This window comes from Crassostrea angulata, chromosome 10 (assembly GCF_025612915.1).
Source record: "Crassostrea angulata isolate pt1a10 chromosome 10, ASM2561291v2, whole genome shotgun sequence".
In the NCBI taxonomy this organism is placed as follows: domain Eukaryota; kingdom Metazoa; phylum Mollusca; class Bivalvia; order Ostreida; family Ostreidae; genus Magallana; species Magallana angulata.
Window position 1 is genome coordinate 14,510,270 of NC_069120.1, and position 27,672 is coordinate 14,537,941.

Consider the following 27,672-nt stretch of genomic DNA (forward strand, 5'->3'; position numbering starts at 1 on the left):
GTGATGAACCCAGATACCTACAGTAAGTCTGTTTACAAAGCCCAGACAGTTGGATTGGCTACAGAAGTGAAAGATCACATGAGTACCTTAGATGATAGTAACATTGATCAGACAGAGTGTATAAATGTTAATCATGTGTCGTGTGAAAATTCTGTCAAACCTTCATGGAACATTGGTCAGTTCGATGAAGAGCCCAAGTCCAAGTTATTGAATTTGTTGTCAAGATACAAAGAGGATGTGTTTACTGGACTAGGATGTGCTCGTCAATATCCCTATGAACTGAAACTGAAAAAAGATGCTGATCTGTCTAAAGTGAGATCTCGTAGATACAGGTTCAACCCTAAAATGTCTGCTGAAATTGAAAGTCAAGTACAGTCAATGTTACAGTCGGGAGTGATTGAACACAGCAAAACTGACATTTTGTCGCCTATTGTTCTTGCACGGAAACGCGATGGAACTCAACGATTTTGCCTCGATTTTCGTTCTCTTAACACTGAACTTCAGGATGAAACTTTCCCTTTGATGACCCCACAGGAGGCGATGATGCACCTGAAAAACTCCAAGTTCTTCAGTGTAATTGACATGTGTTCCGCTTTCAACCAGATTCCTTTGACGGAGGACAGTCGTCGTCTTACTGGATTTCAGACATCTTCTGGTGTGTATCAGTTTCAGAGACTGTGTTTTGGTTTGAAAGTTGCACCGCTTGCATTTCAGAGAGTAATGCACCATGTTATAGGCAGCTTAGGATTTGAGCATGTACTTATCTATCTTGATGATTGTCTCATTCACACCTCCACATTAGAGGAACATTTACAGACCCTAGAAAAAGTGTTTGACTGTTTCAAAAGTGCAGGACTTACACTACGAACGGAGAAGTGTCATTTCTTTATGGAAAGTGTCAATTATTTGGGATTCAAGTTATCTGAAAAGGGTATTCAGCCCGGAGATAAAGGCCTGACAGCAATCAGAGATTACCCCATACCAAGGACATGGGAAGAGGTCCGATCCTTTCTAGGACTTTGTACATATTTTATGTGTTTCATACCAAACTACTCAGATATTGCCTTACCATTGAGCAAACTCGTTGAATCGAAGCGATACATTTGGAATTCGTCTACCGAATCTGCTTTTCAAGTATTACGTCAGTGTTTGATGTCATCACCTGTTCTGAAACACCCTGATTTTAGTGACACAGCTAACATACTCATTGTGCAGACTGATGCTAGTGATACTGGACTGGCTGGTGTATTATTGCAAGCTGATGATCATGGACTCGAACATGCAATCACATATGCCTCGAAAAAACTTACCAAGACAGAACGCAACTACTCTACCATTCATCGTGAAGCTTTAGCTATCATATGGGCAATTCGAAAGTTTCGAGATTATGTGAATGGCCGGAAGTTTCTTCTCAGAACGGATCACAAACCTTTGACTTTTATTATGACTTCATCAAAACCAAAATGTTCGCGTTGGGCACTCGAATTGAGCGAATATCAGTTTGATATGGAACATGTGAAAGGATGTGACAATGCGGTTAGTGACGCGTTAAGTCGTGCCCCTATAGAAGACGATGAGATTGAGTTACCTGTTATGGCAGTGACCCGTCAGATGCGAGCTAAAGTGGACATTATCGAGAAATGTCATTCCGTAGGACATTTTGGTGCTCAGAGAACTTGGGAACTAACCAAACTCGTCAACGATAAGATTACCCTATCAGAAGTTCAAGACTACATTGCACAGTGCAAAACCTGTGTAGAAGGACCCCATTGTGTTCCAAAGAGTCCCTTAGGTGTGACTGTCACAGCATCCACCCCATGGGAAATTCTTCATTGTGATTTTGTTGGTCCGCTCCCTAGATCAAAGTCTGCATTTGAATACATTTTCACATTGATGGATGACCTTACCCGTTTCGTTATTGCGTGGCCGTTGCGTGCTGCGACTGTGTATACCACTATCACCATTTTAGACAGATTGTTCTCCATTCTAGGACCACCTCGTGTGTTACATTCAGACAACGGATCCGTCTTTACAGCAAAAGACTTTGCATCGTTTTGTGAACGATGGAGTGTGAAGCAAAGTTTTACACCTATTGTCCGTCCACAAGCTAACCCTGTGGAGCGTTCACATAGAACCCTGAAAAGTTCGCTACAGAAAGCAGCTACCTCAGAAGACGATTGGGATTCCGTACTTCCGGAAATTGTTCTCGCTCATAATTCCGTACCAAACAGAACAACAAGGATTCCACCATTTTATGCACTATATAGTCGTCAGAGTTCTGTGTCACAGCTTTTTCTGGATCCAGAGGAGAATGTGATTCAGCGTGAGGAGGAAGAAAGTATGCGCGAAATATGGGACTTTTGTCATGACAACCATATGAAGGCAAAAGAATCGCGTCAACAAGATACAGCGACTCGACCTTCTCGAGAGTTTAGTGTTGGTGACCGAGTAGCACTCAAGACTTTAAGTGGCCCGAAATTCCGGAAAACCCATTTCCAGACTGGTTTTCGCGTGACCAAAGTGTATGGTGATTTCCTGCGCATCCATTCAAATGACCGTGTCAATAGACAGACAATTATCGTTAGCAAGGACTTAATTGTTCCTGATGATTCCGTTTGAATTAACTGTTAACTTACAATTTGCATTTTATTAACTTTTTAATTGATTTATTGTAAACGCTTCTTAAGGGGGGAGGAAGTGTAAGTGTGTATTTGTGTTATCGGGTATTTAGTGTGACCAGAGGTCACGTGTGAGTTTTTGACTGGTTCTTGGAACTGCTGAGGAAAGCCGCGTGTGAGTCCGCGTGTGATAAACGTTAGTCGTTGGAGCCAAGTGTGTCCGTCTGTCGGATATATCATCTTTGTCATACTGTGTTTTCATCATTCTTTTCATTTAATACATATTTTAAAACGTATCTGGAGTTATTCTTGGATCACAAGTCTTACAACATTCAGATATAGTTTTAATACAATATCAATTCTGATGGGTTGATCCCTTTTAGTAGTAAATATATGTTTTCTTTTCAATTAAAGCATTAAAAGATTAGAAAGTTAAAACAACATGTATATCATCTGCTGGATTTTCAAATTCGATTCTATAAGTCTGAGTATAAGCACATGCAATATAAACATATCTCTTTAATAACACTTCACCCTGTTTACACTTACATTCATTGCATTTTGCTGGTTGAGAATATCAACTGAAGTATACATAAGAGTTTTATATATTCATTTTTCGACGCAGGTTTCCTAAATTTATGACAAATCAGTGGTTACAGACACCATTATAAAAGCAGTGTCTTAGTTTCAAATTGCGACAAGACCCTGTATCTATTTTTAGTAAAAGGTACTCGGGTGTATGCGAATAATGGCAAAAGGCTAACTACCTCTGTGTGAAAGCGTTTGATATAAAATTTTGTTTTAATTGCCGCAACTCAAATAAGAAAAATGATTTTAGGGTAAACAAAAACTAATACGATTTATTGCCATTTGCTATTACTTTTTACGTTCAGTATCAGAATGAATCATTCACATTAATATCAGTAATATTCAGTTGTTGATAGTATCAGATCAGTTGTTCCATTACTGATATAGGCATTATGCAAAAGGGAATAGGGCAATGGCGATTTTAATTAAGAATGTTTAGCAATGCAATTAAATTAGTTATTGCAATTTCTTTAGATATTTTCTCATTGAAGGTAAAAAAAAAATGAAATAAATTTTATGGTAGGTGTTACTATTGCACAAGTTGAAACATAATCTCTGTAGAAAGCAGAATTTAACAATAGTGTTCTCCGTAGTCCAGAGTTCTAATGATTAGTCTAAAGGACATATGGTCTGAATTGTTATTGTAACTTGGCAAGGATCGACCTTGCACATTTGGTGAACTATAAAAAAAATCTCTAGCAGAAAAAAAACACGTTAAAATAAATGTTAATAAATAATGTGTTCATGACATTGCACGGTGTTGCATGAATGACAGAGAAAACCACAAAATCGAGATTTAGCAAGACTTCAGTTCCATGCTATTGATGACAAATAATGATTTTAGATAACTTAATGAATCAAAACATCCATTACTGGACTTGTTTTAATATGGTATGGACAAATGGGTTTGTTGTTGTGGCAATCATTGACCTTTAACCTCTACTTATGGGAATGTTTTGAGGTCTCAACACACCCTCTGTTAGGGACAAGTTTAAACTATTGGCATTTTAATAATGACTTGGGAAACTGAATCCATTTATAATGTAATGGTTCTATACTTCTTTTCTAACGAATCAATCAAACAGCCGTGTTGGTCCAGAATACCTATCGACAATCAAGCAATATATCAAAAGATATGTTAATTTGTTTTTTATTATTGTTAATTAGATATTGATCTCTGCTGTTTTCCTGACTGAATTACAAAAGAGATATCAAAATGTATTGAATCTTGTCTGTGACTGAAAACGGATATTGAAACGCGAAAATCAATCAGTCTCTAATTAATTAAAATGTTCAATGAAATAAATTATCTTCAGATGGTAATGAAGCGGGTTTTTTTTATGTTATAATGTACTATCTTGGAGAGGATTGAAAAATTGATCACGATCCATAGAACAGATAGCAGAAAGCCGATTGCAAGTTTGAATTTGTGTTTAATCTAAATTGATTTCATTACATCAAAATAAAATTATGGTCAATTTGAAAGGTGGTGCTTCAGTTTTTATCCTGCCGCGAGAGACTGATTTTGAAAAAGCCATGATCACATAAAAAGATTTACGCCATAGGCCCGGGGACGTCTTGAACTTCGATTGATCATAATGTAATAAAAATTCTAATGAAAATAATAGTACAAGTTTGTTAGAGAGAGAGAGAGAGAGAGAGAGAGAGAGAGAGAGAGAGAGAGCACTGGTATTCTCATGGATAACGTTTGAATGATCAATCTCGGGGTACGTTGATTGATTGATTATGTTGATAGATATTCGGGCTTGTTGGGTATGAATGCGAGTTCGATTTATCGCATCATGCATAACAGCGATCCGTAAAAATAGCTAATCTAGTGTATTTCTATAAATTTTGTATCAGACCATGAATTGTACAATGTGTATATGAATATTTGTACAATATGCATATGACAGATACTAATAAGTTAACATGCATTGGACTTTTTTTATTTATTTAAAACTATGTATCATACATTCATCATATCACAGACTGTGTTTCAAGATTTTAACAAAATTCATGTTGATAACAAAACAAAATCTTCGTATGCTTATCAAGAACTCTCACTGGCTAAAATAATTTTTTTTTTTAAATTCAAAACAAAGTGCCTACGTTGACGAGAATGGTTGGAGATGAAGAAGAAAGCGTTGTATTTATGCGCCAGTGACAGTTTGATAAACAAGTGTTGTAAAGAGTGCTACGAAGAATTGAACTAGGCAAAGACTAAATTTCAATTATTTAAAGTACTAAAACCATGATTTCTTTCTTTTTTAGCATACATTTATATACTTCAAGACTGTAAAACATACTACGTGTACAAAAAACTGAATAAGTACATTTGATAAATTTCAGGCCCAAAATATTTTGGTCATTTTTAATAATTCAAGTTTTATTAAATATTATACAATTAAATACCTCAGTGAATATGATGGTTCCAGAAAGTGTTTTTATTTACATTTCATTGAATAAGTCTACTCGCTTATGCAAGTTGAAAAAATGATTTATATTTACCTTAATATATCAGTTGGTTTTGAATTTTGTTTAAAAACGATCAGATGGTTTATATAAAAACATGTTGTTTTAGACAACTAATGTATAACATCAATTCATATATAATTTCTAAAACAGAATAAATAACACGTGCCCTTTCACATAGAAAAATGAGATGCAAACTCTACCGATTTACATTCATGTGATTTGCATTGTAATGTCTATTTTTTCTCTTAACACTTTGCGTCATTGAAAACGAGGCTGATGTCTCTTGGGGTCTCGGCCCCCGAGATCCTTGAGTTCGATCTATTCGGTGTTTGTGGATCAAGGCGTTTCATAAGGAGGTCTTCCGAGTTAATATCTCCCTTGCTGGTGTTCTAATGGGAAAAGAAAATCAATAATTATTTTTCTATACTTAAAAGTAACATTTAATCACATTGAAACCAATTATCTGCCAAATGAACCCGGCGCTGAACGCAAATGCATGATTTTAACGAGTTGCTTGTAATGTTGATGTTTCAAATCACATGTATTAACATTGATCAAAATGTAAACAATGTTTGTCGTTATTTTTTTTTCAACTTTCAATCCCCCCCCCCAAAAAAAAATAATAAATACAAATTCGATCCTTGGTTAAAAATGAAATAAAATGAGAATTGATTGCGATTAAATATTTAATTTTTACCAGTAATCAACTGAATATTGTAAGAAATAACAACAGAATGAAAAAGCAGTCTTAGCATTTTTATCTTTTAGATTAAAAAGAGAGTGAAAGATTGCATGCTATATTTGCAGGAAATTACGATATATAAAAAATGCAATATACATGGAATGACTTTACATCATGCATTCAAGATATTTTTTTGAGAAAATAATGAATAATTTATCATACAAGAGAGGAATAATAATATGCTGTAGGTTTCCATGGCTACATAAAACAGGAAATAGTAATTACGTATACAAGATACATATCAATTTTCATTCTCAGCAAGAACGTTACTATATAAATTTGAGAATTTTATATAAACACCAGTTACTTATCCTATCTTTAAATCTCAAAATACTGAAATATTTAAACAAGCGCAAGCTTAAATGCAAATGTACGCAAAAAAAAATATACAAACAAACGAACAAAAACAAGCATGTTAGGTTTGAGCAAAAAAGTTACCACTCGTTTAAAACCCTAAAAATTGCATAAATTCAAAATGTTGATACTGGCGTTAAATAATATCTCAATAATGGTACTAAAATGTATTGTATAAATAAACAATTTATTCAAGTTAAAAAGCGCGGCAAAATTGATAAGTCAGAACCTAAGCGCAATTTACCGGACTAAATTTTTTAACTATATAAACAATCACCGAGTCACAAACTACCCGGATGTACAAACCTGTCCGTCGTTGACTTCATCGAGCGTGGTGCGCACAAGCCTTAGAATGTTTTGAGTGTCAAACTTCGGATTGAGGCCAATACTCTGCATGTACTCTGTAAAGCAATAATGTTCAGCGCTATCATGCAATCGTGTAACGCAATTACATGCATGTTTGTATAATGCCAATTTTGATATAATAACATTTTCACAAAAATCCTTTAAAAACCTGTAAAATGATTCAAAACACATTAAACGTTAAGATATTATGCACACATTTGGTTAAAATCTAGGTAGATATATCACATGCACGAGTATATTTTGATGCTAAATATTGGTGCTTGCATAACATTCCATAAGAAAAAAAATATTCGTATCAAAAATAATATATTTTGTGTTTTGAATAAATACATGTATGTTGATTAAATATAATTTTTGCGAAAAAAAATATGCCGTGTAACTTACTTTTCTTTGCCTCGGCTCTTTTCGATGCAGGTGCTTCTGACTTGTATGCAATGCCAACTAAATCTTTAAAGGACTTGGTCAACATATCGACGATACCGAACAGGTCTCCCTTCTTGTTCGCGTCACCCCGGACATCAGTTATACTTTTGTTAAGTATGGCGGCAAACATTGTAATGAGGGTGAAGAGGACACAGAATACGTAAGTGAAGTAGTAAAACTGTGCAAGTTGTGGTGCTGCCATCATCATTGTATCCAGGCTGTTCTTCCCGATCAGGGCGTTGGTGAGAGTCCCCCAAGACGTGAATATACTTCTGTATTCGTAAAGAGTGCGTCCAAATATAAGATACCCGAATATTACATATGCCCCGAACACGATTCCAAAAACGAACCCGAATCCAATGATTTCAGTTGCTGCATTAGAGACCACGGTTATGATTTCAGTCAGTTTTTGGTTGTAGCCCAAGATCCGCAGGATTCTCAACGATGCGATAAATACAAGGATGGCCATTATGATGTTAAACAGCATGTCCCAGACGACAATGTGAAAGAAATTGATGAAACTGTTTGCTCCAGTAAGTTTGTCATCGTAAAATTGATCCATCGCCTGATTGGTGTTAATTAGTCTAATTATGAATATGGATATAGCTGCATATCCTAAAAACAAACATACTGTATCCACGCTATTCCAGACTACTCTGAAGTACTTGCAGCATCCGTCCTTTTTAAGCCCCTTAATCGTCTCGTATGTGAGAACTAGCTGGTAGAGAACGTATATACAATAGCAGATGATAGCAAACGTTCCCATCGCATTTAAAGACACCATTGGCCTGAATGGATTCGTTTCTGTCCACGTGAAGGAGCCGCCCATTTCTGTCACCTCTGTTATATATGTGACGTATGTAAACAGGTTGGCATTCGGGTTATAGAGGGTAAATTCAACCAAAATGGCTCGAGTGCCTCTGTCAATCCAGTTGAAGGTGTTCAGTTCACTCATCAGATTCTGTGCCTGCAATCTGGTTTTGGGTAGTTTTAGTATGTATCCACCACCCCCATATGTGTTGTACTCCCCTGTAAGTGGTAGGCCCCATATGTCAATAGATTTAGTGTATCTCCAGGCTTCGAATGTCTGGAAAAGAGACTTGTATTGAACAGTGTCGCACGCAGTCGCGTTATACGTTTTCCAGCCCAAGCAGTATTCTTTTTCGTCCTCCTGGTACATATCATAGTAATTCACACAGTAGTAAGGCCAGGTCAGTTTGTGGTAAATACACTCCCCTAGAACGTCAAAATTGTAAATTATAAGTTTTCTTTAAAAAATATAAATAGGTCTATAAGTTTTGACATTTAGATAAATTAATTAAACCATGACAGTCTTTGTTAATTACACCGCCTAAAACGTCAAAATTGTAGATTTGATTAATTATTATAATTTTTCTTTAAAAACTTTTACACATAGATTTAAAAGTTAAATTTTATCAAAAATAGAAACTGTTAAATTCATATAAAACGTTTATTTATCAAACAATTTATTCAAAATCTTTAAATTATATTTTTTCAGATCCTACCTTTGCCCATGCGCACTTGTCTTAGACGACCTGGTCCAACTCGGATGCTTGACAGATCGCCAAAATACCTCTTATCCTGCTCGCCGAGACTGGCTCCAGAATACTGAGTTTCGGGATAGTAGGTAGGAATGAAAGTTTTTTGCATCCACGTATAGAAATCCTTTGTTTTGTTGATCTACAAAAGGAAGAACAAAACGTATCAACTATTATTATGTGCCGTGTTTGCATTCATAGCTTCATTATCATTTGTTAAATGGGTATTACATGAAATTTACACTATAGAGTGATCCAACAAGAGAAATACATGTTGATGATTAAAATGTATGTACCCCCTTGAAACCAAATTGTCCATAACCATCGCCGACCAAGTAGTTTTCAACATTGGTCTTCATGAAGAAAGATCTATGGTCCCGCTCAATGTAGCTTATACTGTATATAATAAACATAAAGATTGCATAGAAGATGAGATTCATCAGTGCCTCCTGAGCCTTTAACTCTTGTTTCCTCTTCTCTCTGAGCTTTTCTAAGTCTGACTGCGGCGGTGGTTCTGACTTGTTAAATATACCATTGACGAATGCTGAAATTTAAAAAAAAGCACAAATGATGTGAGCAAGGATTTAAACGCTATTGAAATACTACTTAATCGTACCAATTGTCGACAAAATATATTTTTTTAATTGGTTACTTGTTAAAAATGTGATATCTTAAAATTTTGCAAAGTTTAACCCAGAGACAGAATGCATTGACTCACAACCTTGACGCCTAAACTTTTCACCCCAAAACAAAAATCCAAAATTTTAGACCTTCTTTAGACTACAGGGAGTTGTGCTTTTATGTTTTACTGTATAAAGCCCCCAAAAATTATCATATAGAAAATACTAACTGGTATAATTATCAATTTGTGATATTGGCATGTGACATTCTGACATTAAAACTAAGGTTTTTTTAAAGGATAAAAGGAGTTGTGAAATTAAGTTCATTGCAAATGTCCAAAGGCTTTATCAGATTTTGCTCGAAACAAAACTGTTAAAAGCTACACAAAATGTAGAAATTCGTGACCTTGACCTTTCGAAAACACAGACTGAATGACAGATAGTTGGATATACGGACGAGTTATCTATGGCACGCCAAGTTCACAAAAATGAGCTAAACATAGTTCCACAGTCGATAAACTAGGTTTATCAGCTGTTAACTATAGTTTACGGATCCTAAACTATAGTTAACGATTCGTTAACTATAGTTTACATCTGTGAAACTATATTTCACGAATGTAAACTATAGTTTACGAATGATAATCATAGTTTATCGATCTGTAAAAAACCTTAACAATAGATTTTGCTGATAAATATAGATTCACATATGTTAACTATAATTTACAATCGTAAACTATAGTTAAGAGCTGTTTAACAAATCGTGAAACTACATTTATCAGACAAATTCACAAAAATGAGCTAAACATAGTTTCACAGTCGATAAACTAGGTTTATCGACTGTTTACTATAGTTTACGGATCGAAAACTATAGTTAACGACGTGAATCTATATTTCACGTCTGTAAACTATAATTAACGCGATAATCTATGTTTCACATCTGTTAACTATAGTTAACACTGAAAACAATCATTTGCGATTGTTAAACATAGTTTATCTGATAAATATAGTTTCACCATCGTGAAACTATGATTAGCAACTCTAAACTATAGTTCACGAATGCAAATTGTATCTGATAAATATAGTTTCACAATTGTGAAACTATATTTTTCAACTCTAAACTATAGTTTACGAATGTAAACTATAGTTTACAGATGTGAATCTACATTTATCAGCTAAATCTATTGTTAACGTGTATTTCCATACAGAAAAACATAGATTTGCATTCGTAAACTATAGTTTACAGATGTGAAATATAGATTAACGTCGGTAACTATAGTTTAGGATCCGTAAACTATAGTTAACAGCCGATAAACCTAGTTTATCGACTGTGAAACTATGTTTTGCTAATTTATGTGAATTTGGCGTGCTTTAGATTTGTAAACCGTAGTTTACTGATCATAAAACCCTATTTATCAGATAAACTATGTTTAACAACAGCAAATGACTGTTTTCAGTGTTTATAACTATACTTTACAGATGTGAAACATAAATTATCGCGTTAACTATAGTTTACAGATGTGAAATATAGATTAACATCGGTAACTATAGTTTACGATCCGTAAACTATAGTTAACAGCCGACAAACGTAGTTTATCGACTGTGAAACTATGTTTAGCTCATTATTTTTGTGAATTTGGCGTGCCATAGTTATCTCTCCTTACTTTAAGGTATCCTATCCATAATAGTTCTACTGGCTACATTCAATGAATTTGGAGGCAAACAGATAAGTTTGGGATTAATACTCAGTATACTTGGACATAATGTTCATGTTTAAGTATCAGTATGTAAGACAACAATGTGTCGTTATAAATAACCTTTTCCTGTTCTTAAAGAGTTGTCCTCCTTTGCTTTTAATCTATTTAAATCATCAAATCTATAGGGCTTAAAATTCATTTTCAATAGTTTTTGTAATCCTAATGATTAAATGCATCTTTCCATGAAGCAGTATTTTTTGGGAGTTGATTTTAATCAACTCCTTATGCAGTTACTCAGACAAACCGAAAGTGAAACAGTGTTTGGACCTCAGCACAAATCATTGCTGCTGACAAGACTTAGTTCTTGAAAATAATTGATGAATTCGACGTAGTGTATGCTAAAGCATTGTTTTTCAAAGAAACTTATTTATAAATACCTTGAAAATAATCAGATTTTAAATGGTACGAACAATTTAAATATTTTTTTGTAGTCGTATGTATTCCTACGCCAGAGTTCAATATAGTCTCGTTCAACTCGACGCTCGGCTGTCTCCGTAAATCCTTGTGGGAGATTTACGGTGTCAGCCGAACGTTTGGTTGAACGAGACTAGAGTTCAATATTGCTTGGATCCATACAATTTTCGAGAAATATTTCTATCACTGATACACAGTTTGATTGTATTAATTTTATCTTTAAAATTATTTAACATTATTCATATGTGGGTTTCTCGACATTCTTGTCGAAAAAGTCCAAAAATTCATATCCTAAAAATGTGCGTAATTCAAATTACATGTCGTACTTGTCATGCAAAATAACATATCATTGATTTTAAAATAAATAAACATCGACAAAATCAACTCCTGTCAGTTCTTCAGTACTTTGATTTATATTCTTATTTATTACTTTTTTATTTGAAAAAAGTGCTTGTCTCTATAGATCTTATTGCAATCTTCATTTAAGGTAAGAAAAACTAGGTCCTAATATGAATCGGATATCTTAAAGCTGAACACCGCTCGTAAATAGGCACTGTCCGCCATATTTCTCTTTAATCACTGCTGTCCCTACAACCCTTATATAAGGGACAGACCTCTAAACAGTTCAAAGTACTTCGCTGTAGAGGTCTCACCTGTGTGGACGTACATTTTGCCTCGCCGTGTTACTCGGTCGCGATGAAATTATCAAATTTTACGGACCTTTTTGAAGCCAGGAGAATACTAACATCAAATAAATTGGTCAATGCATTATTTACGAACAGAAAATGAACATAAGATAAGAAAAAAATGCATAAAATGTAAAGACCACGAAAGGAATACTATATGTCGGCCACAAGGTTCAGGTGTGCAATCGGGTGTAACGAAATCGGGGGGTTTATGTAATGGATAAATAACGAGATAGTGTTGAATAGTTTAGAGAAAACATTCCCTCCGAGGGCCGAAGGCCCGAGGAGGGGATGTTTTCTCTAAACTATTCAACACTATCGAGCTATTTATCTTACTTAAAAAAAATTCCCCCCATTGAACCTCCAAGAAGCATTGACCCATTCATAGATTCCAATAGTACCATACATAATAGCCTAACCAAACACACCTTTTATTCATGGACGAGTGAACAGGTGCGCATGTTATAGTAAACCATTCCGCTGTACTGAGCAGCCTTTAATGTAGATGATAAATTTTTTAACGCAAAGTACATTCAATGTATATAGATCTAGAGGTCTACACTACCGGGAAAGACACGCATACCGTTTGAATGATATTTTATACTTGCAAGGAGAAAGGACAAATCAGAAATTTGACGAAAGTTAACAGACGATGATTTGTTAAAATTTTTTACAGGAGTCTTATGAAGTCAAAGTGCGACAATATTCCCTATATTGTTAAAACTAAGGAAAAGGAGTGATATGATTCAAGGTGCCTATTTACGAGCGGTGTTCAGCTTTAAGTGAAAACATCCTAGGCCTGCTCAGCAGAGCGAGCGCTCGTTAAAATTTTTGTCAGGTTACAGGCCTCTGGAGACAGAACTTTTTTAAAATTCCATTATTTATAACGGGACCAATAAAACATATACGGCAATGCTGACGTTTCTTTTGTTCTCTCCGTTTATGTCAATAGTGGACTTATAATAGATGTTCATCGTCGAGCATGTATGTCTCCATGTGTTCAATGATTAAAACGCAAGTTATTGGAGATGTTCCAGAGAACTTACTTATTGTTATTGATCAGATCTGACAGACAAATAATGTTACTTTCATCGCTCGAAAGAACAATGAATTATTAAGTACAATGATATCGATTACGTTGATGAGGACAATATCAAAAGGCTCTAAAAGAATTTTTAAAAGATAATTTCAAAAGAATTTTTAAAAGATAATTTCAAAAGAGTTTTCCGAAAAATTATTTACCCATGTAACTTCTCTCTGAGCCGGAATTGTACTGTGATGCTGCAGATTTCAACTTCTTCAAATCCATTCCCGGCGTTTCTCCATCAGCTGGTTGTTTGAAAAGCATCGCCAACAAGACGGCTATTATTATTACCTACAATACATTTTGATCATGCAGTTTTACCATGTTTATTTTATTTATTCTACACAGTAACATCACTTAACACATTTCACCAATGTATACACTGTTTTAAAATATACCTTTAATGGATCAACGCATATCAACGATTCAAAGAAAGAGAAGAAGAACGAGGAAAGCCACTCCTCTGCCTTTGGTTTTCCCCATTCCATACTATACAGGATGAGGAAGAAAGCCGACGTGATCACAGCCAACCAAACTACTACCCAAGCGACGTACGCCATCCAATAGGGCAGCGGAAGGTGGTCTTTTGTGAAGAAGTCCTCCCCATTAAATGCTCGTTTGTCCAGTTCCTTTTTCATGTTTCCTTTGACTTTTTTATCAAGCTTTTCTGCCGTTTCCTTGTTTTTGTGGTTTAACTCAACCTTTGGTCTGCATTTTTTGAATACCATTGTTACGAACATAATCGGTGGAGTAGTCAAGGCAATTCCAATAAAAGATACGTAAACGGTTGACAGTGAAAACCGGAGGAAACCGATTTGGACTTCATTCCCACTGGCAGTTTGGTCTTCAGAAGAAGATTTAAAGAACATTGCGTTCGCAATCATTGTCAAGAACAACAAAGCCATCAAACATGATAATCGCTGTACCCTACTGAACGGACTTCTCTCAGGACGGATCATTAGCGAAAGCCAGAGATGGTTTTCGGTCAGATTGAACTGTGCGTGTTGTGCAAAAAGCGTATTAAATGCTACGAGGTTGTCTCTTCCACACACAGGCACCACGCGTTCAACCTGCCCATCATCCTGATCCAGCGCCAACCATCGGTCGCAAAGGAACACATATCTGGAAGGGCAAATGAATAAAAAAATGTTTAAAACAAAAACACCCGTAAAGGATTTTACATTTCCATGTATTTCAATACGCATTTTATGAATTCAGTATAAACTACAAATAGATTTTTTTCACGAACGTATTAACATTGGTATTTCAATGAATAAGAAATCACGTTTGGGGTTATTTACCTAATGTTAGTCTGAGGATCATCCACCACAACTTTGTTAAGGTACCAATTCTGATTTTCACCAGATCCCGAATTGTCATGCCAAATACGTATATATGTAAGCCCGCCAAGTGCAGTTTTAGTCCCCATAAAATACTTTCGTACACTTCCGGTGTCAAATCCCTGAATAATGACAAAACATTCAATGACAAATTTAAGTATTAAAAGCTACTTAATTTTTTTTATATTTAAAATCTACGCTAAACTAAAGATGAATTTTAAACATTAGAAGCACTGCTGTGATGCCATTAATTAATTGCAGTGTCTTTAAGGTTAATATAGTCACGTGTATTAGCGAGCTTTATACCAGTCTGTAAAGGCCTTATATGTGTTCTAGACATGAAGAGGACTAAGTAAGTAAGAAATATCAGTCTGATATTACACTTGATATCAGACTGATTATAAGTAAAGATATCCTTAATAATGGGTCACATTTAAAGGCTGTGTTTTAGGTATAATAAACGCGAATTTCAGTTCAGTGAGAACGGATATCGATTAGTGTGAGGCTCTAGGTATATATTTAATGCATTAAATCTACAGTCGCGGGGGCAGTAGTACCTCCTTAATGCCATCGCTGAGGATCCGTACACCAGAGTCGTCCTCGTCGCCGGCCACCACAAAGTTGACGACAGACTTCGTACCCGCCCCTCGGCGAAGTCCGGTGTGTACCGTGATCATGTAGAAATATTCGTCGGTGGAATCACTGTCCACTAAGAAATGGATGGCCCACTGCCAATAAAAAATGACAAACGTTGATAATCATTACCTGATTATTTTTTTAAAATACAAAAATGTCTCGCCTTAATTATTGATTGATAATGTACTTATTTTTTTTTAAATCGGAGTTTATTCTATTCTGAGTTTTTCTGCAATAAAACTTATACTGTTATATTTTCTTATCATGCTTCAGTGGACAAGATATGTATTTACCACTGGTATGATTGCCACGTACTCTCGTTACGTTAATTGTTTAATAGAGGGGAAAAAAATCAAACGTTACTATTTCACGATGACAGCTGAATCAATCATTGAAATTCAAAGCTTAATATGTTACGAGCAAGAATATATCTCATCTGGATGACATACTGGGCCTTGTTATGAATTATTGATCAACTGCACCAGATACCAATTAACCGCTAATAATGACTACCATTATACCGAGGTACACGAACACACCCTTTCAGTGTCTTTGTTGTCTTCTCTTCGTAAAAGGATAGCTGCAATGGCGTACACAACAAATAGAGCTATAACAGTTCCGTAGACGGCAGCGTTCGCTGGATCAAATTTACTCCACACGGTATTGAAATCGATCATGTTTGGAGGGACATAGAAGGAAGAGGCAAAGATATTCCCAGTGGAAGGACTTGGACATCTGCATACTGTTTCGTTTATAGTACTCATGGGCAGAACCTAATGAGAAATGAATAAATACTTTACATGTTAATTTAAAAAAAAAAACAGCGCAAAATTCTGGGAAATGACATGTACGTTGAAGACTATTTAATTAAAGTCATAACGTATCAATTACCACACATCCATTAGAAACCCACGCTTTGGATTTGACGTCCCACGCTCTACATCCAGTTGTGGCAATAACTACGCTGAAGTTCGCGTCTACAACCAGTAAGGTTGAGTTATCGACGGTTGCGGGGGTTGTCGAAATAGCCTGACGCTTCCGCCTTGTTCGGACAGCAAATGAACTGTAGTCTGCCACTGCATTGGATAAGTATAATTTATAACCATTTTAATTCATATAACCATTTTAATTCAAAGAGATAGTGATCATTTTACCACCAAACAAATATGAGTCCGATTAATTGATGTACGTATGATGTTAATATAAAAAATGACATAGCTGAATGCAAATGATTTTAGCGTTGCATGATGTCAGATGTGACCAGAGGAGTCAATTTAGTCTTAATATTATTGAATAAACTTACAGTGGTAATACTGAGTGTTGTGCATCTTTTATTAACTAGTTATTAGAATACGGAACCACAGTGATAAAAAAGTTCAAGGTGGCTTACTCTGCATAGGTTTGAGACCAAAGAAACAGGTGCCCTTGTTGCAAAGTCCTGCTTTGATGAACACCTTAAACCCGTAATCTGTCCAATCAGCGATGCTCAATGGTTTAGAGAAATCGAAAGAGGAGGACTTTGGATAAGTCAGATCACCAAGATACAATGTGTATAACGACCATGTGCTCCGGTCCGTGGGATCCATGTTGTGTGGTTTGATGTAGGCAATGACCGAATCCCCTTCATTTGCCATCTTAAACGTGATATACACAATTTTGTCCGGGTCATTGGGATCAGACTTGGGAACATAATCTTGGTAATGTATAGATCCTTGATTCTTGAATTTTACATCCGGGCGTATGTCTCCACTGACAACAACTGACGTCACGGGAGATGTGATTGATGAGGCATCTGTTCCATACATGTATGGATTCTTCGAGTGTACTACCACCTACACATGCAAAATTACGTTTTACATGTATGATAGAAAATTTCACACATCGAATTAATCATTGAAATGACAAAAAAGACAATAGCATAGTTTCAAAATAATCAATAGTCTATTCCTTTCTCTCTATTTTTTATGAATCACTTAAATTGAACATAAGGATTTTTTTTTCCAATTTTGAAGATTTAAAATCATCTTGCTCACTCTGAAAAAGTTTTGTGGACTTTCTTACATCAATTAGATTTAAATGAACATGTGTACCTCCACATCCAGTATCGTTTGGTTCCCATCAGCAGTAGTATTGTTGCCTAAATCAAAATCCAGTTGAATTCCTTTCACTATCCCCTCAGTCCTGTTTAGGAGGCTTTCGATTGTTATTTTTTCTGTGCTCACGTCAAGTCCACCTTGGGATAAGGTCTTGGACCCTTCACCTACTTCTTGCGTTAGTAAAAGAATTTTTTTCATATCTACCAATGCGGCCTCTATCTTTGCAACATTTTCTTCCGCCTGAAACAAAATAGAATTAATGAAAATTATAAGAATTTTAAAATTCACATCATACCACTTACATGAAATCAAAAACATTAAATGAATTGCTTTAAATATTCCTTGAAACGTACAAATAATGCTTGTTCTTTCTGTTTCTCTTGTTCTTTGATTCTAATTTGGTACAAAAGCTCAGCCTTTGTTTGGATATCCGCTGTTGTCATTGGGGTGACGGTCGTTCCCAGCAAGTCTGCTTGAGCCGTCTCCTGTTCCTGTTTTTCCGTTAGCTCAGCAATGATGGAATCGAGTGTTATTGCAGCAGAAACGTCCATCACAGTGGTCGGAAGCATAGAGGATAAAATGCTATCTAAGACCTTCACCGTACCTGTAATAATAAAAAATAATATTCAATCAATTAACATAACTAATTGAATATTTAGGAATTTCAAAACTAGCAAATACAAATTTATTCACAAGGAAGTTTATCCATAAAGGTATTCTTTAAAAAAAAATATATTTTTTTGTGATGAAAATCATATTGCTTACTTTGAACAGAACTTTGAATGCTCTCTAAGTTTTCTACTGGGAACGGTTTGGACAAAGATGTATTCAAAACACTGGTCATCATTGACTGTACAATTGTTGTAGATGTTTTCTGTTAGGATATCAAAAAATGTTCGTGTTTATCGAAAATTACATGAAAAAAAAATACATGATCATGCAATAGTGTTTACTCAGTATGATATTCTCAACTTTTTTTATGTTATTAACCATTTCAATTACAGAATACATATATATATATATATATATATATATATATATATATATATATATATATATATATATATATATATATATATATATATATATATATATATCCCTGATTATTAGATTAACCGAGAAATTAATAAGGGTTAAATGAACTTATATCTGTATCTATATTACCGCAGAATCACTGGTAATGTATGACGGTTTCATGACGGTTTCCAGTGCAGATGATATTTGTTGAACGTCCGTGGCACTAAACTGTTTGGGAGTGCTTGTATCAGAAGATACAGTGTTTAGAAGAATATTTGTCATTTCCGTGGTTTTCTGTTAGAAAGAAAAATAAGACTAGTCCTTAGCTTTTTTTAATTTCTTGAAAAATGATTTTTTTTTTAAAAAGAAACGAGAGAGAGAGAGAGAGAGAGAGAGAGAGAGAGAGAGAGAGAGAGATGTACCTCCTGATATAATTTAGTCACTTCACTGGTAGCAGAGTCGGTGACGGAAGTTGCTCCAGACAAGATGTCCTCTTCCGATGTTCCTTGTGTATCACCCTACAATGTTGTCAAAAGTTTAAAGAATGCATCAAAATGGTAAGTTTACCGATTGCTGGACAAGTACAAGTGCACTTGTTCTAAATGAAATTAGCTTAATATATCAATATTATGTTAATTCTAAGTGATCCAAACCCCGGCGTCCACAATGTAGGAGGACACAGCGCTAACTAGTCGGACCACGCCCATATCATTGCCCCCAGCGTTGGTAATGTTGTAAGCCGATTCAAAGGAATTGAAGAGCGAAGTGATTGCTGTTGTATCGGAGCTGGAGTTCGGAGTGACATTGTCCATTGGTTTAACCTATTCATTTGATAGGTCATGAAATAAATATATATAAATTGGAATTTGACAACTACTTTACGCAGAAGTTATTAACTCTTTTACAATTCAAAGTTGCGATTAGTGTCAAGTTCATATTTTTTTTAAATATTCTCATATGTAGCGATGTATAAACCATTTTAATAAATGAACTGCCATGCTATATTATAAATATAAAGTGGCTGAAGAACAAAGAGTACCTTAATGTTTATTTCAAATAAAGTCTTGTCACCAATTCGATCAAACACTTGTACTTGAACAGTCACATTGTAATCAAACAGCGGGTCCCCAAGCTGAAACGGCACATCAGTAATGGTACTCTCACCTGCAGCACAAAATATGTTCAGTATTAGGATGCTTTGTTTGTAGGTTCATGTGGATATAAAAGGTTGCGAGCATTGAACAAAAACCACACAAACAAGTGTAAGTGACCACACAGAAAGGTGTAGGTGAATTATGTCATTGTTCTTCTGCTGTACAATAAACGCTTAATATTGTTTGAACCAACATTGAAAGATATTTTTATATATTTACATTTTCCAGTATCTATGCCTGTGATAACACTACGTATCGATTTTGTACTATATACATGTAACATAAAGCCAAATTGAGGCGCCAGCGGGGTTTGCCTATTCATATTTAAACATTTAATCGTACGATGGTTTAAAATCATATAAATATAAGTAATAAGGAATCTGTCTTTGAATATTATGAGGTGATAATTTCGGTCGCGGCGTGATCAAATCTATCATAAAGCCCTTCGGGCTATATTGGATTTGATCACGCCCCGACCAAAATTATCACCTCATAATACTCAAAGAATGATTCCTTATTCCTTATATAACATTGAATTAGCTTAAGTACATTATCGATTAGTACATAGAACGAAGAGGGATGGAGTTGGAAAAATAGGCTACGCCTGCTATCAAATTCAGTTTCTTAATATTGATTGAATAAGAACAAAGAAAGATTTTTTTATAGATACAATATAAGGAAGACTGGCGCCATTCTGTGAATTCCGGGGTGGGTTTTTTTTCAATACATGTATGTGTGAAAAGGTTATCGATTTGCTTCGATAATCATCCAACAAAATTTAGCTTCAAATAAAACCAACGACCCGTTAACAAATACAAACATCGTTTATCATTTGAAAATACATTGAGCAACAACAAAGAAACTTTCTTTGAAATTGTAAATGAAAAAAGCTGTTAAATCTACTTTGAAGAATGCATGAAAAATGTCTATACGGACATATTAATGAATATATACTCAATCTAACTGTTTTGAAAAATGGGTTTTGAAAAAATCATAAGAAAAAGAGGAAAAAATTAGTAACTTGATGTTTATATAATGTCATATTACCCCCTCGAAACACTTCTGTTTTTATGGTTTCATTGCCGGTGGCCCGGTTCCGTCTGGTTAACGTCTCATATAAGTAGGTCAGAGGCTCCCCATTGGCCAGGTCTCGTGTCAGATTACGCTCTTTGTACGCACCCTCGTCAACCCAGTTGGAACATTCGACGCTGAATTTGTCTACCAACGCTTTACCTATATAATGTTAAATATTTATTTTACCTAAATCATTTTAAAATATAATACTCTAAAGAAAAACCATGTAAAAAGAAACAAGTTTAAACTTCTACATCAAAATTAAAAAGTTCGCGAAAGGATATATCAGTCGCATTTAGGCATGTTTGCGCATAATAACTTAATACAAAGGCATATACATTCTTAAAGTTGCAGAGAAGACGTGAACAGATATTTTAAAGGAATATGAAATCATTCTTTGAGTATTATGAGGTGATAATTTCGGTCGGGGCGTGGTCAAATCCAATAAATCCCGAAGGGCTTTATGATAGATTTGACCACGCTCCGACATAATTTATCATCTCATAATTTTCAAAGAATGAATCTTCAGGAAAAACTCCTGAAGATTACAATGAAACCGGTAGAGTTTTGAATCGGCTTTCTGTTATTTTTCATTATTATTACTTGTGTGGGTAAACTTTACTTATTTTGGATTTTATATATATCCGCTTCGACGGTTCGCAATATTAATACTTCGTATCCTGCTTTACATTAAAAGCAGGATTTAAATCAATAGACATTAATCAATAAGGCTGATTGAAAAACTAGCAATTGCTGGTAAATCGACACTCACCCCCCCCCCCCCCCCCCACCACCACACATACATACATACACACGCACACACACACATAAAATAATTACTTTATTAAAAAGTGTGTTTATGAACGTATATTAAAACTATCCTTTCGATTTTTTAAAAAGCTTTTATGAACATGCTGTCGATATTGAAGTGACATTGTTATTAAAATAAGTGTATTGTATGCCTATACAACAAGCTGTGATAGATTAAAAAGAATGGATGGTCGAGGTAATTTTTAGACTATTTTAGTCTCTTTATTACATTAAAAATTCGGTATAAAATAATAATTATTCAAAACCAAAAACCTTCAATATTCGGAATTCTTTTTATATATTGATCTATTTTACGGTCAAAAAATCTTAAGATTCTAAGTGATAATCTGATGGGTAATTTATTGAAAATCCATCACCTTATATCAAACAAAAACTGTCACCTTCAGTAGGGGTCACGGTGCATGCGCCGTTATAAGGTGGGTAGTTGGTGACGATATCCATTATAACCACACTTGGTCCTGAACGAGTGGAAATTGTTGTTGTCAACTTAATCATGTACTGCGTTCCGGTTTTAAGTGTATTTTCGTTCAACACTAGAGCCTGATTGGAAATTCCTGGAATATTTAAAATGTGATTTTTCAATGCACGCCTAACTAAAAGAAACAAAAACATGCGACATTGAAATTCGGGAAAATGAACTTACCGTTTGCCGTTTTTAAGGAAAGGTCGATGGGTGTCCAAACGCCGTTGACGTTTTCCTCTAAAGTCCATCGGTACGTTGGGAATTCAGATGCGGTACAGTCCATACATTCTGCTAATACATTCATTCTGGAGGTTACAGCCAATTTTTCCTTGCAGTTGATAATGCATCTGCAATATGGTAATAACAAGGTCAAAGACGTCATGTATGTACAATGTACATGAAAAGATGTTCACGATAAGCAAAATTCTAATAATCGAGGGAATTTCGAATCAGTGACATACATGTAAAGATACGTGTTTTTTTAATTTGAACACTACAATATGACTTTTAGAAAAATTGCTGAATGTATTTTGAAGTAAAACATATTTCAAATAATGTAAATAAATTTAAAAAAAAACACAACTGCTATAAATAGGACAGCAAAATAACAGCCAGTACCAAATATCGACTTATAGTCCAAAACCATTCTCTAGAGTTAAAACTGATTCCCTCAATAATCACGGGCTATATTTATCAAAAGACTAGGTTTTAAACTTGCTTTAATTGCATGTTTGGTGGATTCCCTTCCAGAATACTTAGCATCTGAGAAAACTTGGAGGCTTTCTTTCCATCACTAACTGTAACCGTGACAACATATCCAGGAGATAAAGTGATGTTCAGTTTCTTTTTTCCAGACACAGTGCCAGCATCAAGAACACAATCTCCAATGGCAGTAGTCGAATCGACGAAACCACTGTTCACGATTGTTTCTAATTGAGTCAGGTCTGACGTGTTTACACTGTGAAAAAAAGCATTAGGAAATATAAGTATAAATTTTGGTTGTTGTTTAGGATACATATGAAATGATATACAACTTACATGTCTTCTCCGTTTTTACGTACGTTTTGCATTCCCAGCTAAAGATTAGATTTCCATTCACTCCAAATCCCCCTTCGGCATCGTACGATTCATCCAATGCGTTAATGTCAATTACTTCATCCATCTTTCTCGCCACTTTCTTTGAACCACCGGCGATAAAAGCATATGGTGCAGGTTTGACGAAATTTATAACGATCGGTTCCTTTATCCACGTACCATCTAGAGAAACGTTCAAAGTCACGAGGTACACCCCTTCAGGTATTTTGGCCCTGGGGAAAAGCATAGTCCCTTTCGATGGACTGATGGGATTAGTGTAAGGATAGTGGACTTTTCCCTCCTCACTAGTGTAATTCGAAAAAATTTCCCATTGGAAAAGCGCTGTCTTATCGATACACGTGACTCCCATTCGGCTAGACACATAGACATCTTGAGACGTGTAAACTTTCATGGGGTTTGAAATGTCGGAATACTGTCGATCAAATATTCCATTTTTTGTAAAGCATGGATTTTGTGCATAAACGCTATTAAATATTGGAATGGTTGTCAAAAAGTTAGAGCAGTTTGCAGATAAGCTATGGTTTCCGAGAGTTTGGTAGGTATAAGGAAAAACCAAAGGGGACGAAGGAGTAATGTTGTGTGATTTAACATGCGTATGAGTGTCAATAAGGTCACCAGAGATTAAGCTGCATGTAACCATTGGGAATGACATTGTAGCAGACGTTATAGTTATCGTTACGTGGCCTGGGGGTAGGAGCACTGTTGTATTACTGAAGTCAATGGCCAGATTTCCCGTCATGTCATAATCTACCTTTAGCGGTTCAGCGAGGTACACGATTTCTGTCACACTACCATTTGTTGCCGTAACTTTCGGGAAGTAGATTCCATATTTAGCGTATGAAATTGTACAAGTGCCTGAACTTTGGGCTGGTGTATCCGTAGTAGAGTCCACATCAAAATCAAAGGTGGTGGACCCTGATAAAACCGTAGCAGTTAACGTGAAAGTACCCGTTCCTACGGCCGCTTGTTGAACGTCGGTGGTAAGCGTCGAAATGCCTAGAGCAAGACTTGTTGAGATGGTTTTTGTAGTCCCAATGCTGTCTTGAATCACGACATTAAATGGCACGGTTTCTCTGATAGAATATGTATGCTGCTTCTCGAAAGTTGATTGAGGTTGAGTGGTACTTGCACCATCGCCAAAGTTCCAAGTAGCGGTGATATTGGGAGGCATTCGGGAACAAGCAAATAATGTTAAAGTAAAAGTAACTTCAGCAGGAACCGCTTTAGGCAAAGAGCCGTCTAATGTCATGTTCATAGGTACTGGATTATCAACTTGAAGCCCAAAATCATTAACAGTAAACGCCCTAACAATTATTGTTGCTGTCTTTTGCAAGGTACTTATAAGATTCAGGCAATTAAAGGTAACTGTGTATGTCCCTCCAGCAGTATACGTATGAGGCTTAACAACAGCAACGTTGTAGGCTAAAACTGTGCTCACATTAGTTTCAACTGTTGAATCGCCGTAATCAAACGTGCACAACACATCAGTAGGCGTGTTTTTGTCAGCAGTCATTATCAAGGTAAAATTTACGACTCCATCTGGAAAAGGTATCTCGTCAGTCGTTGGGGTAAGTGTTGTGTTGTCTGGGAGCAGCGGTATTAGAGCCTGTACCTCATATGAACAAACGCTGACGTAAAACGGATTCCATGCCGTCATAGTGACATTGTATACTCCAACTCCAGTGTATGAATGATTAAAAGATGAAAACGAATATGGTTGACTCAAATCAGCATCTGTAACTTCATGCAAAGCACCATCTCCGAACGATACAGAAAAGTAAAAATTAGAAGCTGGTGTAGAAACAAAGTCAAACACAAGAGCTGTTCCTTCTTCAAAGGCAAAAGCTGAACTTAAGGTTACTGAAAGCGCTTCCCAAATATAAGCCTCCTTTGCGATAGTTGATGAGCCTATTTCATTGTAAAAAACACATGAAATGGAGTAATTCCCTTGACTGGAATAGACATGTTGAATCATATACCCGGCCCCTTGCATGGCTGTAATTTGTGTCGACAAATCAATGGTTTCAACTGCTCCGTCACCATATGAAACATTTACTTTTATTGTCCCCTGTGGTAAATTAGCAGAAGATCCTAATTTAACAGTTATGTTGTAGTTTTGATTCACTCCAACTGCTGTAGTTGGTGTTGATACAGTTATTCCGTTGATGTGGTATATAGCTTCCACTATAAGAGAGTGAAAAGTTCTTGAAACCGTATTAGCCGCTACGGCAGTGACATTATGTGTACCCCCAACGGTAAACGTAAAATCAACATTTTCGGTCCGGGCACCTGTGCCCGTGTGTTGCTTCAAACAGGTATCATTTGTGTCCAAAAACCACTCAGTTTCTACATTTGAACCACTCGTAAAGGTGACTGTAAAAGTAGATAGCTCATTTAGCCCGAGGAAAGTATTGGTTCTTGATATCTGAAATGCATAAAAAAAAATCAAATTCATTTTTAGAATGCATGATATAAAACGGATATGTCTTTTTGTAAGTTTGCATAAAAATGCACAAAAAGTGTTCCTTACAAGGTATACTTAAGAGGGATATTTGTGTCGTCATAGAATAAAAAAGAAACAGCAACAATAAGGGTTAAGAGAGAGGACACTTTTCATATTTTTTCGATAAGGTGGGTAAAGGAGACCATTCATTATTGTCTTTTAAATTTCAATTCGATATTGAGCATGTCAAGTGTCACAAACACTTATTCTCTTACTGGTACTAGTCTAGTATGTCATTGCATTTAAAATTTGAAATTTAGATCACACATCTGATTTTCATATTTCCTAGTATCTATTTAAATTTACATTGTACGTATTCCAGAAACCCATCATTAGTATTCAATAATAACACCGTATGATTTGGGTTTTTTATATACCAAAATATTAGATTCAGTAAGTTTACAATTTACTTGGCATTGGACTGGATATAACATTTAATAAAAGTTTAATAAAAATATTACAAAAACAAAAGCTGCACATTTTTGAAAAATTATGATTTTCTAGGAAAAATATTTTTAGATTATTTTACTTATGTAATTAATATTACAGCAAAACTTGGTTATAACGAAGTCACTGGGACCTTAGAAATTACTTCGTTATATCCGTAATTCGTTATAACCGTATAGGAACTTCATTAAATTTACATAGCTGGGGATCCAAGATGACTTCGCTATATCCGTGAATTCGCAATATTCGTGTTCGTACTAAACGAGTTTTACTGTATTATTATTCATTTCCCCCTCATTATTTACTTTCTTGAAGCAAAGTAACCACTTGCCCCAAATGTCAAAGAATGTATGTACATCTAATAATGTGTGAGTAAAGTATACAGGTGTACAGAATTTATATAACTTAATTTATTAATGTAATTTAATATTAGTATGTATTGAACAAAACAACAAATCATTAAAAAAACAAAAGAAGAAAAATAATTGCAATGACATTATCTTATTCAAAGCTTAAGGTGCTCGATTCTGATATCTTTCAAATTTTACGTATTTTCATTTGGAGCTGATCCAACTTCATCGAAGTAGGAGTGATTTGTTGCATTTATGAAATGACAGAATAAAATATTCATTAGAAAAGCTCAATATGGAACAATGAAATCTAAAATTGTTTTTAAAAAAATCTATAACCATTTTATAGACTTTAAAATATTATATTTGTTTAATAAACTACAGCGTACTTTTATAGAAATTTAATGCATAAGTTTTATATTCAGCAAGACCATTTCACTTTAATAAATAAATTATATATCTAACAGTAAAAACAAATGTTAAACCAAAACTATTTGCATTTCATACAGACATGTATATCAACAGATTTAATTTATCCATTTTCAAGCATTTAATTTCCAAAGTATAAAGAAACATCTACATGTGTATACAAGGATTGATCCAAAAGTAATGTCACACTATGCACCGCCCTTCTCATTGGCGCTGTATTGTGTGAAATGATACATCAAAATTTTCCTTATCAAAATTCAAATTCGAATTACATTTTTTATTAAATTTCGTTGAATACTTAACAAGATATTGATGTTTATAGCATGATATATACTTTACATCGCCGCGTCATGAATTTACATCTTTTTTTTAAGTTTGTATATATGAATAAATGACATGCTTCAAAATTTAAAAAAAGCCTCAAACAACACAATATTTTAAAATAGATATATTATAAACTTTTTCTAACTGTTTTGAAAAATTAGGGACCGTTACCGTCCATTTCAGATATATACGCAATGCCTTTTGTCTCTAGATCAAGAGATAAAAAG

General features: G+C 35.0%; 1 protein-coding gene across 2 annotated transcripts in view; it reads right to left on the bottom strand.

Moving 5' to 3' along the window:
* Positions 1-5,143: 5,143 nt before the first annotated feature.
* The window catches only part of LOC128165124 (uncharacterized), a 29,488-nt gene continuing 6,959 nt past the window's right edge, over positions 5,144-27,672 (bottom strand). The window contains exons 3-27 of one of the 2 annotated variants that reach the window (XM_052829339.1): positions 23,359-25,817; positions 23,016-23,255; positions 22,478-22,644; positions 22,215-22,388; positions 20,977-21,162; positions 19,815-19,939; positions 19,429-19,596; positions 19,198-19,293; positions 18,923-19,069; positions 18,524-18,632; positions 18,112-18,362; positions 17,753-17,998; positions 17,053-17,494; positions 16,554-16,738; positions 16,202-16,435; positions 15,584-15,754; positions 14,988-15,148; positions 14,085-14,808; positions 13,845-13,977; positions 9,425-9,672; positions 9,096-9,270; positions 7,531-8,805; positions 7,087-7,181; positions 6,865-6,879; positions 5,144-6,073 (exon numbers count right to left, since the gene is read on the bottom strand). In XM_052829339.1, coding sequence (XP_052685299.1) covers positions 5,930-6,073; positions 6,865-6,879; positions 7,087-7,181; positions 7,531-8,805; positions 9,096-9,270; positions 9,425-9,672; positions 13,845-13,977; positions 14,085-14,808; positions 14,988-15,148; positions 15,584-15,754; positions 16,202-16,435; positions 16,554-16,738; positions 17,053-17,494; positions 17,753-17,998; positions 18,112-18,362; positions 18,524-18,632; positions 18,923-19,069; positions 19,198-19,293; positions 19,429-19,596; positions 19,815-19,939; positions 20,977-21,162; positions 22,215-22,388; positions 22,478-22,644; positions 23,016-23,255; positions 23,359-25,817 — 8,370 coding nt within the window. In that variant the 3' untranslated portion in view covers positions 5,144-5,929. The remainder of the gene's footprint in view (positions 6,074-6,864; positions 6,880-7,086; positions 7,182-7,530; positions 8,806-9,095; positions 9,271-9,424; positions 9,673-13,844; positions 13,978-14,084; positions 14,809-14,987; positions 15,149-15,583; positions 15,755-16,201; positions 16,436-16,553; positions 16,739-17,052; positions 17,495-17,752; positions 17,999-18,111; positions 18,363-18,523; positions 18,633-18,922; positions 19,070-19,197; positions 19,294-19,428; positions 19,597-19,814; positions 19,940-20,976; positions 21,163-22,214; positions 22,389-22,477; positions 22,645-23,015; positions 23,256-23,358; positions 25,818-27,672) is intronic. The other variant, XM_052829340.1, reaches the window with a different exon arrangement.